Source organism: Salvelinus alpinus, chromosome 5, assembly GCF_045679555.1.
Source record: "Salvelinus alpinus chromosome 5, SLU_Salpinus.1, whole genome shotgun sequence".
NCBI lineage: Eukaryota > Metazoa > Chordata > Actinopteri > Salmoniformes > Salmonidae > Salvelinus > Salvelinus alpinus.
Genome location: NC_092090.1, coordinates 72,258,117 through 72,277,559, shown reverse-complemented (window position 1 = coordinate 72,277,559; position 19,443 = coordinate 72,258,117). Strand labels below are relative to the sequence as shown.

The window sequence follows — 19,443 nt, the reverse complement described above, 5'->3', positions numbered from 1 at the left end:
GCGTCTCTCACATGGGTAGGCAGACCATTCCATAAAAATGGAGCTCTATAGGAGAAAGCCCTGCCTCCAGCTGTTTGCTTAGAAAGTCTAGGGACAGTTAGGAGGCCTGCGTCTTGTGACCGTAGCGTACTTGTAGGTATGTACGGCAGGACCAAATCGGAGAGACAGGTAGGAGCAAGCCCATGTAATGCTTTGCAGGTTAGCAGTAAAACCTTGAAATCAGCCCTTGCCTTAACAGGAAGCCAGTGTAGAGAGGCTAGCGCTGGAGTAATATGATAATTTTTTGGGGTTCTAGTCAAGATTCTAGCAGGCGTGTTTAGCACTAACTGAAGTTTATTTAGTGCTTTATCAGGGTAGCCGGAAAGTAGAGCATTGCAGTAGTCTAACCTAGAAGTGACAAAAGCATGGATACATTTTTCTGCATCATTTTTGGACAGAAAGTTTCTGATTTTTGCAATGTTATGTAGATGGAAAAAAAGCTGTCCTTGAAACAGTCTTGATATGTTCGTCAAAAGAGAGATCAGGGTCCAGAGTAACGTAGAGGTCCTTCACAGTTTTATTTGAGACGACTGTACAACCATCAAGATGAATTGTCAGATTCAACAGAAGATCTCTTTGTTTCTTGGGACCTAGAACAAGCATCTCTGTTTTGTCCGAGTTTAAAAGTAGAACATTTGCAGCCATCCACTTCCTTATGTCTGAAACACAGGCTTCCAGCGAGGGCAATTTCGGGGCTTCACCATGTTTCATCGAAATGTACAGCTTATCTTTTACATTCTGTGATTATATACCTTACCTTTGTTTAAAGATTGACCATCCTTTATTGGAGTGTTGCAGAAAATAAAGGCTATAGGGATTTTCAACTTCCCCCCTGCTTGGGCCTATGTTCCTTACTACTCCAGGCACAGAAGTGAGAACAACAGTAGCTTGTTCAAGTCGGAATTACTACTACCTAGCCTTGGAATGGCAGAGTTGGTTGCATGAGTGAGTATTGTCACATGAGACTTTGTTGTTTATTACAGATTTGGGTCGTTCCCTCAGGCGGCTCCCTCTAACCTTTCACCCATGAACCCACAGCCTTGGCCAGCGCCTGTTCCTCAATGGCTGATGAATGGGTCTGAAGCAGTGTCAGAGGCCCAGTTATTGGAGGAGCAGATGCTGAGGGCGGGGGTACTGGCCTCCTTACAGGATGTCCCGGAGGAACCAGGGGCCAAAATGGAAGTGTCAATGTCCTAGTGTCCTCTCTGAAGTCAGTCAGGTTTACTAGGGTATTTACTAGTAAAGAAGAGCATATTTGTTGTAGCCTGTATGTATTATATTTTATAGAGTAATTTATCATATAATGCTTAGCTGATTCCACCCAAAAGCAAGCTGTGATCAAACATGCCTGACTCATCAAATAAAATAATTATATTGAGCAAAAACATTATTGACATCTTTTTTTTAAGGCTTCAGCAACTGGAGAAGATGGAGTTTCCTACAGATAAAGCTGTGGTGGCACTGGATGCCACTAGACAGTTAGATGGCGCCATCTCCCTGCTCATTGATGACAGAGTTGGGGAGGAGGCTGTGATGACATGCAAAGAAAAGAGCCCCTGCCACCAAGGAATACCTAAGGCCTGTCAAATCAACACATAGTGGCCAACTAGCAGGAGCTTGGAACAGAAGGTATGATTTAGCATCATGATATTGTTATTTGCTTGGGTTTTACTGAGCTGAACTTGTGTTAAAATGTACCCTGGGGGCTAAAAGGAAAAGTCAAGAGTACCCAAATAAATGTAATTATGAAAAGAATGAGGACAATGAGCCTGTTAAAAAACACAAAACAATTATTTATTATACCAACCATCTACAAGATTTTTTTGCACAATAACACATTAGCAAGCAATTTGAAATAGGCCCAAAATGGAAAATACATATGACGTTACATACAAAACAAGAAACTGCTATTGATATATTTTTTTAAGATAAAGAAACACATTTGATCAAAGAAGCGTTTTTCTTCACTGTGACAGATAAATCAGTCGAAATATACGAAGGAAGTATGAAAAACGTATGCACTCACTACTGAAAGTCGCTGTGGATAAGAGCGTCTGCTAAATTACTAAAATGTCAAATCTAAAGAATGAAATGGTGGTACAAAGTTACGCAAAAATGTATTCAAGTTCCATCAACAAGTCCTCTACTCCTACTGTGTGGTGTGTGCTTAGGATGGAAGTTGCTGTAGGAGAAAGGGTTTCTTAGAGATGACATTGCTTTAGCTTGTGGCTTTAAAAGAAATGTGACATGTCTTACTACTGATAGTTTATCCAGGAGCTGCAGCTTGGGGGGTTCGAAAGAAATGCAGGAATTTGATCACAAATCAGAACTTTGTAGAACATACTTTGCTATAAGGATTTGAGTAATGTATTTCGGCACCGTTGTTGAGAAAATACCGTCTAAAAATGTAGAAAGTGCAGAAAAGGGTAGCACAGAACTGAATTGATGTGCAACAACATAAATCTCAACTAGAATGTGAATAAAATAAATAAAGTTACATCCCTTGTGTGTTTGATTTAAAGGGGGGGATATCAGACACCAAGACACACACACAGATATGCTTGACTTTTCATAACATGTCACTATTAACTGATACCTCAATGGGAACGGTGTGTAATTCTTCATCTTTATAGTGCACTTAATAACAAGGATTAAAACAATATTATAGAACCAAAAGGAATATAAGGGGAAGAGGTTTGTTTGTGTACATGTGTGTCTTGCAGTCTGTACATGTTAAATACATTTAAATAAGTAAACCTCTGAGATTCCCGACATTGATAAGGTCCAAACAAATTCTCAGAGACAGTCTCTTTTCTTTCACACTTGATTTCTCCTTTAATTGACCCTCATTTATACTATACTGCAATGACCCTTATAGTCCAGAATTGTTTTCAGTTGAATGAGCACCATTAAACATTTAAAGGAAAACTCCCTGCAAAAATTATCATATGATGCTAAATGCATCATACAGGGATGATTTCTGTATTTTGAAAGTTACATATCTTGAAAACTTGATTGCTGACAAGCAAAACATTTGGGACTATGTCAACAATGGACTAATGAAACAAATACCAAAATATAGTTTTTGGGTGGTAATTTTCCTTTAATATTGGGTTTCCTTTTATCTTACAAGAATCTTTGCATGTTTTCCGAGGCTAAAATATTTCCTAGCTGTAGACACAAGGACGGGACACAGGGGGAGCCATGGGTCTATGGGGAGGTGTGTGTTGGGGTAGAGGGGGGTGGTACTGGTTCCCAATGGAGGTGGGAAGACTCCGGAGCACCAGTGGGGCTTCCCTGAGGTGTCCCCCACCTTTCATCTGATGGTACAGCCGACAGAGGGTATCAGATAAGGTCTGGATCAGTAGAGTGCCAGAGAGACCTAAGGGAGGGGTGGTTAGACCCCGTGATCCTCAGAGATGCAGAAGGGAGGCTACTTCCCCTGAACCTTGGTGTCCGAGGACAGAGGAGGGGAGACAAGCCAATAGGGTAGGGCTCCTGCCCGCTTATTCCTGTAGAAACCGCCTGGGGACGCAGTGCCGAACGAACCATCTCCAGACCCTAGATCAGGCTCTGTTGAAGAAACAATGAGTTGGGGCCATGCTACCCTATGCATACATATATGAGACATACATATAAAATACTTAGTTAATAGAGCACATTATTAAATATAATAAAGAATTTATATGATGTTGCCATAGGAGGCTGATGAGATACAGTATCTATCATTATCATGTGCCTAGAGATGAAAGTCATTTGAGTTACGTGCATTTATTTAGTGAATAAATCAACATTTACTGGTTGATGTCTACTAATGTGAGTCCACTTAGAGCAACAACTTTTAAAGCAAAAAAATACATAAAATAGTATTTTACGTATGATCCCTGCATGCCAAATGCAGTAGATAATGTAATCTAGCCTGAATGAGGGGTGAGGATGGTTACCAGCGTTACCTGGCCAGATGATAGCCTCCAGCAGTGTCACCCTGCGAGCCAGAAGCTCCAGGTCTGCCTGCAAGTCTTGGAACATCTTCAAACTAATGTCCTATCGGAGAACAGTGACAAGGGGACTGGGTGAGGGGTGGAGAGTGGACACACCAGGCCTGGTCCTGGGGCTGCCTACCTCTGTCCATACCCCATGTCCCACGTCCCACGAGTGGTGGAGGGTGGGGTGAGATCCAGCCTCATCTGACCCCTGCCTAAAGCTGACCCTGCTGCCTCAAGCTGACCCTGCTGCCTCAAGCTGACCCCGCCTCCTACTCACCATGAATACCGATCATAGTCTCGAGGATTAAAACCCTCTCGGCTAAGATCTTCAGCGCTTCTCTGATCTGATGTATCCCGTCCCCCTGTGAAGATAGATACAGCCGTCAAGGTAAGGAGCACAAGCCAAACAAATTGCCCGCCAAGGTGCAAGTCATTTTCTCTCTGTCAATCCATTACAGCAGTTAGCAGGTTAAAACCAGTCCACGCACCCAGCCCGCATCCCTTTACCTCATCCCTCCCCTGTATCTCTCGATCTCCCTCGTTCTCTGGCCATGCTGCCATACCAGGCCAGTCTTTGCCATGCTGGGCAAAAACAGCATGCACATCACAATACATTCCTATGTTGTTGACATAACAAAAGTGGAGTAGACTATCCAAGGCTTCAGGTTTGACCATGCCATCCACATTCCCTCTGGACTTATCAAGATGAGCAGCTATTCAACCAGGCAAGTATTTTAGAGGGGTTGCATGACAAAAGAGTGATTTTCTAAAACATTTGTAAAGTCTTAGTCTGAAGTCTTAGTATATTGTATCTACATAACTTTTAATACAGCTGTGGTCATAATAGCTGCCAATCCATCTCTCACTGTATTAAAATATGCTCACCACATAAAGCCAGTAAGTCTTTAGTCTTTTTTTTTCTGTTTAAAATGAGAAACAGATCAATATCTACTTTTCAAGAAAGACCTACTGGCTTTATGAATCATCCCCTAAGAAAAAATATGAAACATAGAAAATAAAAACACAAAGATAACACAGACACATGCAATCATGTCAGTGACAGTGATAAAGAACGCATGCACACGATTTTGTTAGCGTGGACGCCTGAGTACTTTTCTCTAGGGTCAAGAAATAAACTGATTAACGAGTAGCAGACAAACCTCTACGGAACAAAAGGCAAGATTTCCTGAAGCTACAATACTGTATATCTATAAATCATATCAATGTCTAATGTCCAGTGTGTTTGTGTTTTTCCAGGTTGTATGGCTCCACAATAACAAGCTCCTCTATGTCATGGTTGATTGATGAGGAGCAGATGGGAGCAGAACGGATAATGGGGCTATTGTGAGACCGGTGAGGAGATAAGAAATATATTTTTGGTTTGCGATACAATTTAGAGTAATCTTGCCTGGTTCCTGTGTTATTGCTGCATTTTTTTGTTATTACACTAAGTGAAACACAGAGTTTACATATGAGTTTGGCAAGCAAAAAGAGAAATGGCAAACAGTGCAGTAACTAAGGATGGGAGCATGCAGCCATGCATTGTGGGACACTGGAGGATAGCTGTATCCACTCACATTTCCAACCCCAATCCAAAACACCCTACCCCACACACCCAGCACTAACCCACCACCACTGTTCCCACAACTCTAAATGGAGTGATTTGGCATATACATTCGACACATGCTTAAGCAAAAAGGCCCGAGGGGGTGTGGTATATGGCCAATATAACACGGCTAAGGGCTGTTCTTAAGCACGACGCAACACGGAGTGCCTGGATACAGCCCTTAGCCGTGGTATAGTGGCCATATACCACAAACCCCTGAGGTGCCTTATTGCTATTATAAACTGGTTACCAACGTAATTAGAGCAGTAAAAATGTTTTGTCATACCTGTGATATACGGTCTGATATACCACGGCTGTCAGCCAATCAGCATTCAGGGCTCGAACCACCCAGTTTATAATAACATTTATACTATGTATAAACAATATGTGTTGTACACTAGTTAAATTAACATATGAACATGTCATCCTTTGCATAATTTATAGAAGGGTTTGTAAAAGCATGGCATGATCAAATATTGATCCTCAATACAATTATATATTACATGCCACTCAACAGATTCTTATAGATTCCATGATCTTTCCCTCAGTCAGAAAATTACTTAGCACGTGTGAGGTAGGACCGGCAGGCAGGTGTGTGTGTGTGTATGTATATGCCAATGTCAGATTCTCAGAATGTGACTGTGAAAGGTAGCCATGGAGACAGTAGCTTGCAGAGGGAGTCAGACAGCTTTAGGGTCGGACAGGAGTAGGACAGTGTTTTCAACATGGGGCAGCATTCTACCACACACCCCAAGGACCAAAAAACCACAACAATCATAAAATCATCATGAAACAGAACACACACAAACAACAGCAACCACAATCCCACATGCAGTAAACTGACATACTATAAAGTAAATAAGTATTTAAAAAATAAAACAAATGCAGGACCATTTGCAGAACAATACTAACAGTAAACTTTATCAAAAAGTGAAATCGCAAAGATAAGCATGTAAACGTGGTGATTGGACATGGATCGTAGTGGTGACTTGCTGGCAAAAATCATTTAGATCACTTACATTTAGATTGTTCTTGTAACATGAGAAAGATGCAAAGGAAAAGCAGTGATTAGACAGACACAATAATTGTCTATACAGTAAACAGTATTTATACAATTTAAGTACAATGTGGGGAAATTGACTCTTTCTCAATTCGTTTTCCTACATTTCTCGCATCCTCTATCCTCGCTTCCTTCTCAAACACCATTGGAAGAGAAGACTCCAAGGTTCCTCCCCTTGGACCTTCTCCTCCTATGGCTTTGATGGATGCAAGGAGAGAAGACACAAGGAATCAAAGAAAGACTAATTGAGAAAGGGCCACAGTTTCCTCTCCTGCCTCTTGGTCTTATGCAGCCCAGTGGTGTACAGCCCATATATTGTAGTCTTACCGGCAGACCTTTCTCTCCTGGTTCTCCCTTGACTCCTGGTACTCCCTAAATAGAAACATTAAGTAAAGAGTAATGGCACACCTGTGATGGCACTTCAATTGCATGACAGTACTGCCTTTGAAAAAGCAGCAGAAGAAACCCATTCTCTGAGTTTGTGAGAATGCTGGTTTGTATAGTTTACCATGGTGTATTCAGGTGTGACGTGTCGGTTTTTCTCACACTAAGGTCACAGCTATACAGGAAGTAGGTGGCTTACCGGATCTCCTATGAATCCTCTCTCTCCTGGATATCCCAGAGGACCCTAAGAAGCCAGAGGCAAGTTAGGAGTTTTGTCTCTCTATCTAGGGGATGGGAAAAAATAGAATGAAAACATTAGGTGTGGTTGGGCCCTGGCTGGCCTGTGCATTGTACTCACTCTCTCCCCACGTTCTCCTTTTGGCCCCACCGGGCCGTGTATCCCAGGGGTCCCCGACTTCCCCTGTAGAGAGACCGGAGAAAATGTTCAAGAAGACACATCATTTGTAGAAGTGTGCAGTAAGTGGATCTAATCTCACTCATATGATTATTATTATTTATATTGCACCATTACACACTGCCTACTGTAGTGCTAAGGCAAACACCTACGTTCTGTCCTGCTGGGCCAGGGGGTCCCATGGGGCCTTTGGGGCCTGGGGGACCTGTATGATGGGACACATAAGGACTGTGAGCATCAAAGTAATAAGCAGCTTTTAGGTTAGGTTGCCTTTATAGGCCAAGATAGGTTATTATCAGACACACAAGGCAAATTGAGAATGAAAGGAGAGACAAAATAAAGGTGAGAAAAAATATTAATTATGGATAATTGATAATTGATAGGAAAGGGTTTCATGTTACGTGTGTTTTGGAACAGCTGGAACAAGATAAGACAATCAGATTATGCAAAGGTATTTGGACTATGACATAAACCACTGTTAAAAAGTAAAACAAATAATAAGAAGTCATTTTTCAGATGAATACAAACAACTGTGTCTTCCTATTCCTACCTCCACTGTAGGCCTGTAAAGAATTACTGGACTGGGAAAACAGTTACATATACGGACATGCTTGTTTCAATGTTATATTGAACACACTTAAATCTGCCTTGGTTGGTCATGATAGAAGGGATGCTAGATATGTCTTATCCAAAATCTGATCAATCATAGGAGCTGGCCCAAGCACACTCCTCTTACAGCTCACTTTAAACACGGGAATGAAAAAGGCTCATCTTGACACATAATTCGATTGAACGCTGTTGATGCAAACTAAGGCAAGAGGGACAGGCAAATAACAAATCAATCCAACATTTAAGAGACAGGAAGCAAATCCAACTTCCTCTAATGAGGAAATCAGGAATTTCAAGATGAGAGTTGGGGACAGAGGACATGTGTTTCAGTGAATCTGACAGAGAACGGAGACTATTGTTAATTCTTATATTTAGTCCAGGGGCATAACTGGTAAGAGAACCCAAATTAATATGCAATTGAATCACTACACTGACATGATATTGAAACCAATATGTTTTCTGGCTGGGGACCAAGACAGAGAGACGGAGATACTGACCAGCAGGTCCAGCAGGGCCTTGGGGGCCCTGGACAGGAGCCCCTCGTGGGTCAGGGAAGGTGTTGGAGAGGAGCAGCTTGCCCTGACCTGGAATACAGAGGACATGCACACAGGCGAATGGTTAAAAAGGACAATGGCAAGAGGACTGATGGAGCACTTCATTTACTGAACTGCATTACTGACAGGTGCCTACAGGGGGCAATGCTCTCACACAAATGTCCAGGCTTCTTTCAGCACCATTACACGGCCCATCTTTTACATAGATAGGTAAATGTATGGCTAAATATCATATCATGATTATCACATTGTTTGCACTCATGTGTATGTGGAATTCATGTCCTACAAGTATACATGGTTCACTATTTAAGAATGACTTGAGTCACCTCCATTGACATTGTGCTGACGGAGCACTTCTGAGCTGCTCTACATCTGTTGGGAAAGAGAGAGGAAAAAGGGTAGGAAATGTCCCAGTGATGTGGAAGTGTGTGGTTTTAAAGGGTTGTCTCGGGCTGACAGGGAGCACAGTGTTAATGGAGTGCCACAGAAGAGGAGAGCAGGGAGGAGAAGGCCTATCAACGAGACACATCCTCCAGCTGCCACACTGACTCTAAACTCTGTTCCAGTCCCACACAACCCTGCTTAAAATAGCTGCGGAGTTGAGGGGTCTGCCTGTTTTTCTGTCTGTTCGTCTGTTCTTCCGCCCTCCCACTAGTCCATCCTTCGGTCCGTCTGCCTGTCTGTCTCTATTAAAACAATCTTTCCTTTTCTCTTCATTTCCAGCTCCTGTTCTTCAACACCTTCTCTGACAGGGAGTCTATGTCCCTCTACTTCCAACCCCACAATGTCCTGGGTTTACAATAGTGTCCTACATCTGTAATGTCTATGATCTTCCAAAATGGCTAGGTTCACACATCCTCTCCTCTCTACCTGTGACCCTGTCCCACCTGAAGATAGGAGGGTTTATTCCCATTCTGTTGCAGGAGATTCCAGCCTCCAGATCGATACGGGGAAGCCAATAAGCCAGTGTTTTCCAAAGGAAGCTCAGCACAGAGCCCCTGCTTTCACTTTGATTTGAAAGAAACGGCTCATAGTCTCAGAATTCTCAATGCCAACCCTGATTTACTTACAGCTAGAATTCTCCATCTTTTCAACTACACAACCTACTCAACCTGCAGCCCATTTCCTCCTCTCTATTTTAGCCATTCAGCCCTCATACCTTCCCATATTGCCTGAGCTCCAACCTTTAGTGAGGTTGTATGAACCCCTGTTTCAGCTCCACATCTGGAAATGGTTGAGTGACATCAGCGACGGACAGGTTCTTATCCCAGTTTGTGTATTCGCCCCTCCCTCTGTCTCTCCCCATCTCTCTCTCTATTCTATATATATATTTTCCCTTCCACAGACTCAGACCCTCTCTACCGCCACTCAATCACCTTCCTCTCAGGCCTTTTTGGCAGGTAGACATGACAGGGGCGAGGGAGTACCCGTTAAAACACATTGCATACATTTGTCTCTTTCTAATATCCTTACATTTATTCCCTCAGCCATCCTCTCCGTTTCTCCATCTCTCTCTATCTCTCTCTTCTAACTCAAATAGAAGTTCAACATGACTCTATGTAATGTAATGGACATGGGGAACATGGTGATTTTCAGTGGAAGTGAGAGCATCAACAGGTATTTCTCACCTATTTAAAGACCAAAGGAAAGTAGCATCCTCAGCCCACACCTCTCAGTAAACCTCTGCAGATCCACTTATTTTGGACTCATAGCAAATTGATTCTGTGTGGACTGAGGTCACTTCCTCTGGTTTGGCCCAGAAAAAGACCACCTATTGTGAGAAGGGGAGGGGTGAGGGTGGTTGTCTGACAGGGGCCGACTATGCATCTGGTTTTTCACCTCTGGGACATCTCCAAGTCCATAATACCGGGGTGTGAAAACTCATCAACTGCACTAGAATGGTCTACCATTTTCATACAAACCCACTGAATGGACAATTGACCCAGATGAGCATGAGCGATGGTGACAAAGAGCAATTAGGGCTGTAAGGCACGCACATTGTCCTACATGACATCATAATTACAAACAAATGATTTGAGTGGGAGGTGTTCCATAACACTACTGTTAATCTGATGAATGGAGTGTGTGTGGTGTTGGATATGGCTGTCTGTTGTAGTGGTGCACCCCTTACCCCGGTCTGGCTCTGGGATGTGGGCACTGGCAGTGGCTGGGGGTCCAGGGGGTCCTGGAGGTCCAGGTAGCCCAAGTAGACCCCTCTCTCCTGGGAGACCTGGTAGACCTTTGGGTCCTGGGGGGGAGAGGAGATACACCACACTGTTATGCTGAGGGACAGCATTGGCATGACAATGACGGAAAAGGTAGGTGAAAAGTCAGCGACAAAAACAAGAATCAACATTGAACCAGCATTGGTGAACAGAGAAACTTTTCATCTCTTTTGGTATACCATTATATTTTTGATTGAGTATTTTCATCATTTCAAAGGGCACCAGAGGTGATTCCTTGATGAAGAGGTTTCACTCTGTGTTGCCTTTCCTGGCATGCATAGCAATGGCAGGGGAACGCTGGTGAACCTATAAAAAGGTGATGGGTACAGAGCAATAAGATATATAGTAGAGAATGTAAAGGGAGGGAGAGTGCGGGAGAGACAGCAAGCGCTGCATGGTGTATTAAGTTTCAGTGCTTGGCGGTTGTGTGAGGCAGGCTAATATCATCAGCAGCAGGAGAGGGGGGCTGAGAGACTGACTGGTGTTCTGCTGTAATTAACAGGAGGAGGCCTCTTAATGGCCGTGTGCTGGGAGCTCAAAGGGAGACTTGGGAAAGCTCAAATAAACACCATTAAAGCCGGAGCGTATTAGCGGACTAGTGCGCAATAAATTACATTCTGCCTGCGTCTGCACAAGCCGGAGTGTGGGAGCGTGCGCGGTTGTGCACCTGTGTGTGTGTGTGTATATATAACTTGTCCCGACAAGCCAGCCAATGTTTCTCTCTCCCTCCCACAACGACTTCTCCTTTTGTTGAAAAGAGGCGAGAAAGAAAAGCTGAGATGTGACTTGTCCCTGTGGCCCAGCTGGATTGGGCTGTTCCATCCACAAACCCAAACAAAGTGCTTCACCTCCCAACCACAACATCTGACCTCATTGTTTGCACTTTCCTGAGGTAATGCTGTGCTCAACATGACCCCCGACCTCCCCATCCCCAAAGCGCACGCACACATAACCCTCATCTATTAATCTATCTCCTTGTCTTGTGACCTTGAATAATGCTCTGGAGGGTGATGCAACTGACAACAGCTATCATTGTGTTACAATTATTGTATTATCAACTATGAATAACTTGGCATAATATTGGTTCATTTGTAATGTGTTATTACAGCTCTGATTGGATTTGACACCTCACTAACTTATTTTCACTTAGCTTTGGTAAACATCGCAGCATAACTGACTGCGCTGTGGTTCTGCACTAGCTCAACCCCACCTGAAGGACCGTGACCCTTGATCAGCAGTATAGTAGCACAGCTGGGTAGTCAAAGTGGCCTCTCCAGAGTCTGTGTTAGCATGACGTTCAGAGTCTGTGTGTTCCCATGATGTTAGGGCAAACAAGGCTCTATTCTTCCTGCAGAGTAATGGGGCCCTGAAGCGGATGTGGGCAACAGCGTCAATTTGTAAGTAAATGTGTGTGTGCTTTTGCATGTGTATGTGTGTGTTAGGGAATCCTAGTTCTTCTATACAGGAAAAATGTCCTTTCTGTGCGCTGCACACACTCCAACCCCAACCTCACACTGCTTCCCTCCCTGCAGAAAAGTAGCAGCCCCCTGTTAATGTGATTCAATCTCCCCTTGAGTCTTCATGAATCTGTCTTTACTGTGTTGTCACCCCTCCTGAGTTCATTACTTTCCCTTACTCCTACACCTTACCCCCCTGGACCTATCGCCACCAAACACTCTCTCATAACGCTCAGGTTTCCTGTTACATCAAACATATTCTGTTCAATGGTAACATTTGTCTTACGTGCAACGGACAGGAAGAATTGTGCATGTGGAGAGAGAACATCGTTTTGGATAGAAACTCTAGTGCACTCTGAGAATAGACATAATATAATGGACGTAGGGAAAACAATAACACTGCATACATATGGAAGGCATAAGGAGACAGGACTTGTATACATAGCTCATGTTCATTTCAGATTGGATTCACATGGTGCTTCTCAGAAAGGGGTTTTGTAGTTTAACTTTTGCTCTACATCTCATGTCTACCCGGCAGCAGTAGGCACAGAGCAGGGTTCATAAATCCCTCAGAGAGGGAAGGACACACACTGTCTAAATGTTCCACACGGAGAGGAATTAGAACCACAGCCGCCAGCTACAACACGTTATGACAAACTTATATTACTATGTATTTTATTATCATTAAACGTGTAACTGCCTTGTCACTGGGATGCCCGGGGATTTCTTGTTTCACGACTGTTATTTATTATTTGTCCGTAACCATTTAGCCTCGAATATAAGCAACAGATTTTTGCTTACTTTATGTTGTTGAACGATGGACTCTGGTTGGTCAGCAGGCAGGAACAACAGCGAGTGTTCCGAGCCATAGGGGAGTTTTGTGTAGTCTGAGGACAAATATTTTGGCAGCCTGCTGGAAACCATGCTGAATCAGCAAACTCCGTATTTAGTAAGTCTTATGTTTGAAAAGTCGACGTTATCACCGTGTTTTTCATGGACTACAGCATAGGTTTGTGGAATGGCCGAGTGGTTTCACAGAAAGACAAACACTCTGATGCAGGATGTCATGATGCAGTTTGTTGCAGTTTGTTGAGATAGTTCTGAGGGACTTTTCCACAATTGTTTCAGGTCTTAAAGTGAGCAACATACACTCAGGGTTCTTGTTTGCGCTGGCCTAGAGAGAGTATTGTCATAGTTTTGTCAGAGACAATGGGTTAAGTGGGTGGGTACGCATACAATCCCCCTGTCCCCACAATGATCTTTACAACATGCACATTTATTGACAAACAGTGTCAACGTCTTGTTTGACATCTGTGCACCCTGCTTAATCAACTGTAAACATGGAATTATCTTCATATGGTATTCATGAAACTGCTTTCATTCATACTGATTACGGTCTGTTATTATCATACTTCAGCCAAAAGGAATGACTGTCACAAATTTGGAGGCTTATGAAATCTCACAGTGAAATCAGTAGTTGTTTAATTAAATCATACAGTCTGCCATCATCTAGTTACAGTAAGTATCTTACCCACTGGTCCTGGGGTCCCCGAGGGGCCCCTCACCCCAGCCTCGCCCCTGGGTCCCGGCAGTCCCTGAGACCCTGGCTTCCCTGAGCAAAGACAGTGGACAGTAACCATGGAGCCATACTGATACAGCCACAAGAGTTTGTGTTACAAAAAAAAGTAATGATTGAGCTGACAACATCTCCAACTTACCATCTCGTCCAGAGGTACCGTCTCTGCCTCTTTCACCCTGTGGACCTGTGTGTTAGGGAGGAAACAGACAGACGTCAGACAGCAGACGAGGGAAAGAGGAAGAGAAAGGGGTCGTCCATTGCCTTGTGTGGAGAAATGGACTAGAGGTTGAGTGCTTCCTGAGGTGAAGGGTCACTAGATGGAGGTGGCAGAGCAGCTGAGCTGTGCTCTGGATTAGACAGGCTCGCTGACACACTAAGCACTGAGGTGTTAATTAGGGCCACAGAGGTGCCAGTGAGGAACGAACCCCTCAGCTTGTCATGGGAGACTAAAACCCAAACCCATGCAGGGCGAAAATTTCAGCCAAATTATAGCTCTAATATTGTAGGGAAACTAAACACCTATACCAAACAGATAATGTCATTCTCTCTCTAAACTAGTAAGACATTGACTGTGTGTTAGGGTGCCCATAATGGTGCATTTACATTCTTCAACAGGCCTTAGAAGGCCAGTGATGATCTTAACCTGGAAGCCTTTAGCTAAAACAGATTTGAATGTAATTGGATGGAAGTTGATACACTATTGAAAGGTCTTTTGAGAGTACAGCAGCAGAGCACCCTCTCTTTTCAGCTGCAGCCAAGGCTAGGCTGAGCTCCAGGGAAGGAGAGGGCTTTCATGCCCTAAACTGTTCACTTTCCACACACCATCCCTCCCTCCCACAGAACCCTGAAAGTGAGCAGTGCAGACAACTGGACTCTGACTAGTCATAGAGGAAATGATAGTGTGTGTGTGTGTGTGTATGTGTCTACGTCTCTCTCTCAGCGACAGAGGAAATAGGATATGAGGGGAGGAGAGCAGGTAGAGAGGCAACGGAGAAAGAATTATGGCATGTGCAGAGTGATTTCCTACTCAATTAACAAACATAACCACTTCACTCAAAATAATAGGCAATTATGGTTGCTCCTCAAACCTGCCCATACATGGGCATAGGAGACTTGTACATACCTATGAGTCCCTGCTCGCCAGGGGCTCCTTTGGTTTGTGGATCCACCATCTGTGAGGAAGATTCCCGTGCCAATCCTCCTTTACCCTGTAGGTGGCGGTGAGAAGCGGAGGCGGGAGAGGACAGCACCTGGACCTAGTGGGATAAAATGGTGAAGAGAGAGAAAGAGAGAAATGTAGGTAGTAACGCCAATGCCTTTCAAATGGACTCCAACACTGTTGTTTATGATGAGAGACTGTGTAGTCTCTCACTGCAGCACATTCTTCAGTAGAGGAGTCCACGCCTGTACCTTTGCCTCCAGTGAGCTGAGTCTATCTGTCAGGGCTGTGATTCGACTACAGTTGAGGCAATCTGGAGAACGGAGAAAGAGACAGATATTATATGTGGACAAGTATCGATATCTGCAAAAAGCGCTTCCAAAATGTACTTCAGGGAATTTGAGAAACATGGGGCCTGAGTATTAAAACAGAAACAGTGTAAAGGAGAGAAATGAAATCCCAGGTGTTCTGAGTCTGACGATATTCAAGAGAGAAATATGGTTCCAGGTGTTATTTTACTGTGTAAGAGTGTTAGGGTCCTGGTTCTTACTGGTGGAAAGCTGCTCCCCTGTTCCTGTGCGGGCCGGGGCAGGTGGCCGGCGGAGAGTAGACGGCTTCCTCACCGCCTCCTGAGCCACCAGCTGGTTTCCTGACTCTGCAGAGGAAGAGGAGGATGAAGTGGAGTCAGATCGATGGACCACACAGTAAGGTCATTCGGACGTCATTCCGTTATGAGGCACATAGTTAGTCATGCAAATGGCACTGATGAGCAGCGAGGCTTCCAGACAAGAGAACTTCATTACACAACTCAATCAACAGAAAAAGACAACAAGAACCCCCCCCCCCCCCCCCCAAAGTATTTTCACTCAATTTCTGAATACTCAGTGGAGCCAACATTCTCTTGTCATTTCAAATGATTTGGCATTTGCTCTGAAAGCCTCGTACAATAACTCTCTGGTGTCCTGTGACAGTAAGGAGACAGGGCCCCTCTCCATCAGGTGACCTCACCAACACTACAGTCATGGTGGGCAGAGAACCAGCCGGTGAGGGCCACGGGGGAGAGGGATGGAAAGGGATGGTGCCAGATCAGACATGAAAGGCCCACAGCATTCGTTCTGCTCTCCAAAGTCCCACCCATAAACATCATACTCTGCAATTGTATCAAATTCACACACAACAAACTGCTTTCATTCTGGCATGTTTTTATTGAGTATAAAAACACAATGCCTGGGAGAGAGGGAGTTAGACAAACAATAGCTGCCTTGTATTAGGAGAATGAGCCATTTCAGCTCTGAGCTCGATTTTGTGTCTTTCCTTTATTTGATGAAGTGTGGGAGTTTGTGTTCCTGCGGGTTGGGGATGTTTTGAATGGGCAGACCTTTGTGAAGTCCTAGACTGTGTGGTTCTGTCTGTATGACCCAGGTGCTCCTGACAAAAACAAGAGCCTGGACTTAGCACCTCATTAGAGGACAGCCAACATCTCCTCTCCTCTCAGAGTCAGCTGGCTGGAGCCAAACGCAAGCCACTGGCCAACATAGCCTGGAAATAGCACCTGCAACCCTTTCAGGGGCAGGGAGAGGAGACAATTATAGTCCTCCAAGAGCTCACTCAATCTCTCTCTGTCAAACACTCACAGTCAGCCACACGTACTGTAATATATCCTACGCGCTATTGATGCTTGTCGGAGACAGCACAGACAGAGACACGGTACAGAGAGTTCATGTTCTGTTTAGAGTTTGGTGAGAGTGAGAGAGAGAGGACAGAGGAGAGCACTAACAGAAAGAGTCAATGTGCATAAAGAGAGAGAAGGAGAAAGAGAAAAGAACAGTGTGAAAAGGCTTTGTGTAAATGGATCCTGCTCCAGTCACTTTGCCTCAACCTTTGTGGTTTAGTTTTTCTATGTTTTGGGTTGTAAAGGCTTTCTCAGCGGGTTACTAATAGTGCATGTGGAAATGAAACAATGTTAGAGCTGAGACTGTAAAGTATTGGTATTTTCAAAGGAATGTGTAAAGAAAAACTGCTGTGGGCCATGTCTTCTTCCATTTCAGTAAGAATGTAAAATGTGTGGCGAACTTCGATCGGGGACTAAACACACTCTGTTCTGCTCCATGTCTGTCTATGAGCGTGAGCTTGTGCGTGAGCGTGAGCTTGTGCGTGTGCGAGTGTGTGAGTGTGTGAGCGTGTGTGTGTGTGTGTGTGTGTGTGTGTGTGTGTGTGTGTGTGTGTGTGTGTGTGTGTGTGTGTGTGTGTGTGTGTGTGTGTGTGTGGTGGGGGGGACTCAATAGAAGTTTCCTATGGAGACCGGCTCATAATAATAGCTGTGTCCGATTTCAAATGGGCTCGGGAATTGAAAATATACCCCTGCTCCAGAACGCACTGAAGGCACCTCTAACCCAGCGTCCCCCTCTTCTCTGACAGACAGCACCTCTTTTCTCCTCTAGACTATAGACCATTCAAGTGCCAAGTTCCCTCCACCCACACTCAAACACATTGTATAAACCATTCTGTTGGCTTTGCACACAGACAACCGTCCCCCACCCCAACAGCCTAACTTCCATTCTCTTACTCTCTCTTCTATTCACTCTGTCTCTCCATGTCTCAAGTTTTAGAAATCACAGGATAACAAGAAAACTATATTCCTCTATATCCCCATAGACAGTGTCTGTTAACCAGGGTGTGTGTGCATGTGTGTGTGTGTGCGGGGATGGGTGTGTGTTGACTTAGATGTGCTGATTGTGATCCATTCGTTTGGGCAGATAGTAATAATGTCAGGGCTAATGACTGGCCCCTGACAGACATGGTTCAGCGTGTTCACTCTCTCTCTCTCTGTCTCTCTCTCTCTTTCTCTGTGTCTCTCTCGCTGTCTCTCAGCTAATTGGCCCACTAGAGGGGGTCAAAGAGACTTGCGAGTGCGTTTGGCCCTTGACCCTGCGCTGCTCTGGGCCGTAATCAGTGATTGAATCAGAACTCTTCATTAGAGGAGCCCCCTGTGAGAAAGGAGAGGGTAGAGGTCATCCTGACATCAGCTCTGTCTCTGTGTCTGGTTCCAAGCTCTGGGGCTGACAGGATAGGACACACAGCACAGCACAGCACAGCACAAGGGGAGTTGTCCACTGTTTACAAACACACTGACAAGTCATTTCCTCCCCACTGGCCTGCCTGGTGCAACCCTCTCAGGATAAAGAGGGAGAGGAGCGAAGGTCACACCACTGCAGTGTCACCTAAAACCTATGTGTGTGTGTATATGTGTGTGTCACAACTTTCACATAGCCACAGAAATAATGTATGATGCACAGACAGACAGACAGACAGACAGACAGACAGACAGACAGACAGACAGACAGACAGACAGACAGACAGACAGACAGACAGACAGACAGACAGACAGACAGACAGACAGACAGACAGTAGGGTTGGAAGCTTAAATGGTTGGGCAGATAAATGGTGAGTCTCACTCATAACTCCTTTATATGTGTTCAATGTCTATCTCATATGAAGAGGTATAAAGTACATACAGTATTGGCGGTAGGAGCAGGGGAGGGGGGTCTTGGCATTCTGCTGACAAGCTTCCAAAAAGCATAACACGTTCCCCCTCTGTGACTGGGTTTACCCAAATAACCCCCTTCACCACCCTTTAAGCATGCCCCTGAGGGCCCTCTGTGGCAGTCCGGAGGAGGCCCCTGCCAGCACACGGTCAGAGGGCGAGGGGCTGGGAGCCATCACACTCAGAGAGGAGAACACTGTTTTACCAACCAGCAGGCGGGTGTGTGTGTGCACGTGTGTGTTTGCGTGTGTGTGTGTAGTCATTTTCCACAGGCTCTTTTTGTTCTCCTCTCCTCTGCCTGCAGCATTATTAATGGTCCAAGGTCAGTCCTCCAGTGATACTACCAGTGAAAACAAACCAGACCATCCTGCAGAGTGCCCAGTCAGCCCAGAGAGCACGTTTCCCCCTTCCTCTCTCTACAGAGCCCATCCGTGCTCCCTCTCCTCAGCTCATTATTTGCCCTGGTTTATTTATTCACTCTTTCATATGGATGTAAGATAAGTAGCACTGTGCAGACATACACAGTCCTTGTGCTGGTTTCTGCCAGGAAGGCCTGTCTTGTGGAGGTACTTCAATGGCTAAAGCGTCTCTTTGTTTCATATGGTCTGTAATGATTGACGGTTGACTTTATGCTCACACACATCTCGTCTCAGTGGTGGCCTTGCTGGAGTTGAATCAAAAACGAGGCGTGAAGTGAAGCTCTGTGATTTCACCAGTCAGACCTGAGAATGAACTCTGTGACATGTCACTGACTGGGGCTCTGGCTGCCCCCGCTCCTCCTCCTTTTGCTTGAGTTTCATCAGACTGGTTTATCTTAGAGCTAGAG

At 44.7% G+C, this 19,443-nt stretch overlaps 1 protein-coding gene across 4 annotated transcripts in view; it reads right to left on the bottom strand.

The window, feature by feature from the left end:
* Nucleotides 1–1,811: 1,811 nt before the first annotated feature.
* LOC139576716 (EMI domain-containing protein 1-like) overlaps nt 1,812–19,443 on the bottom strand; it is a 73,869-nt gene continuing 56,237 nt past the window's right edge. The window contains exons 4-17 of one of the 4 annotated variants that reach the window (XM_071403079.1): nt 15,624–15,728; nt 15,325–15,386; nt 15,038–15,170; nt 14,054–14,098; nt 13,867–13,947; nt 10,785–10,901; nt 8,597–8,683; nt 7,643–7,695; nt 7,434–7,496; nt 7,275–7,319; nt 7,019–7,063; nt 6,651–6,662; nt 4,303–4,387; nt 1,812–3,612 (exon numbers count right to left, since the gene is read on the bottom strand). In XM_071403079.1, the coding sequence (XP_071259180.1) occupies nt 3,473–3,612; nt 4,303–4,387; nt 6,651–6,662; nt 7,019–7,063; nt 7,275–7,319; nt 7,434–7,496; nt 7,643–7,695; nt 8,597–8,683; nt 10,785–10,901; nt 13,867–13,947; nt 14,054–14,098; nt 15,038–15,170; nt 15,325–15,386; nt 15,624–15,728 (1,073 nt within the window). In that variant the 3' untranslated portion in view covers nt 1,812–3,472. Of the gene's footprint in view, nt 3,613–3,992; nt 4,084–4,302; nt 4,388–6,650; nt 6,663–7,018; nt 7,064–7,274; nt 7,320–7,433; nt 7,497–7,642; nt 7,696–8,596; nt 8,684–10,784; nt 10,902–13,866; nt 13,948–14,053; nt 14,099–15,037; nt 15,171–15,324; nt 15,387–15,623; nt 15,729–19,443 lie in introns of those variants that run through there. The other 3 variants (XM_071403080.1, XM_071403081.1, XM_071403082.1) reach the window with 3 other exon arrangements.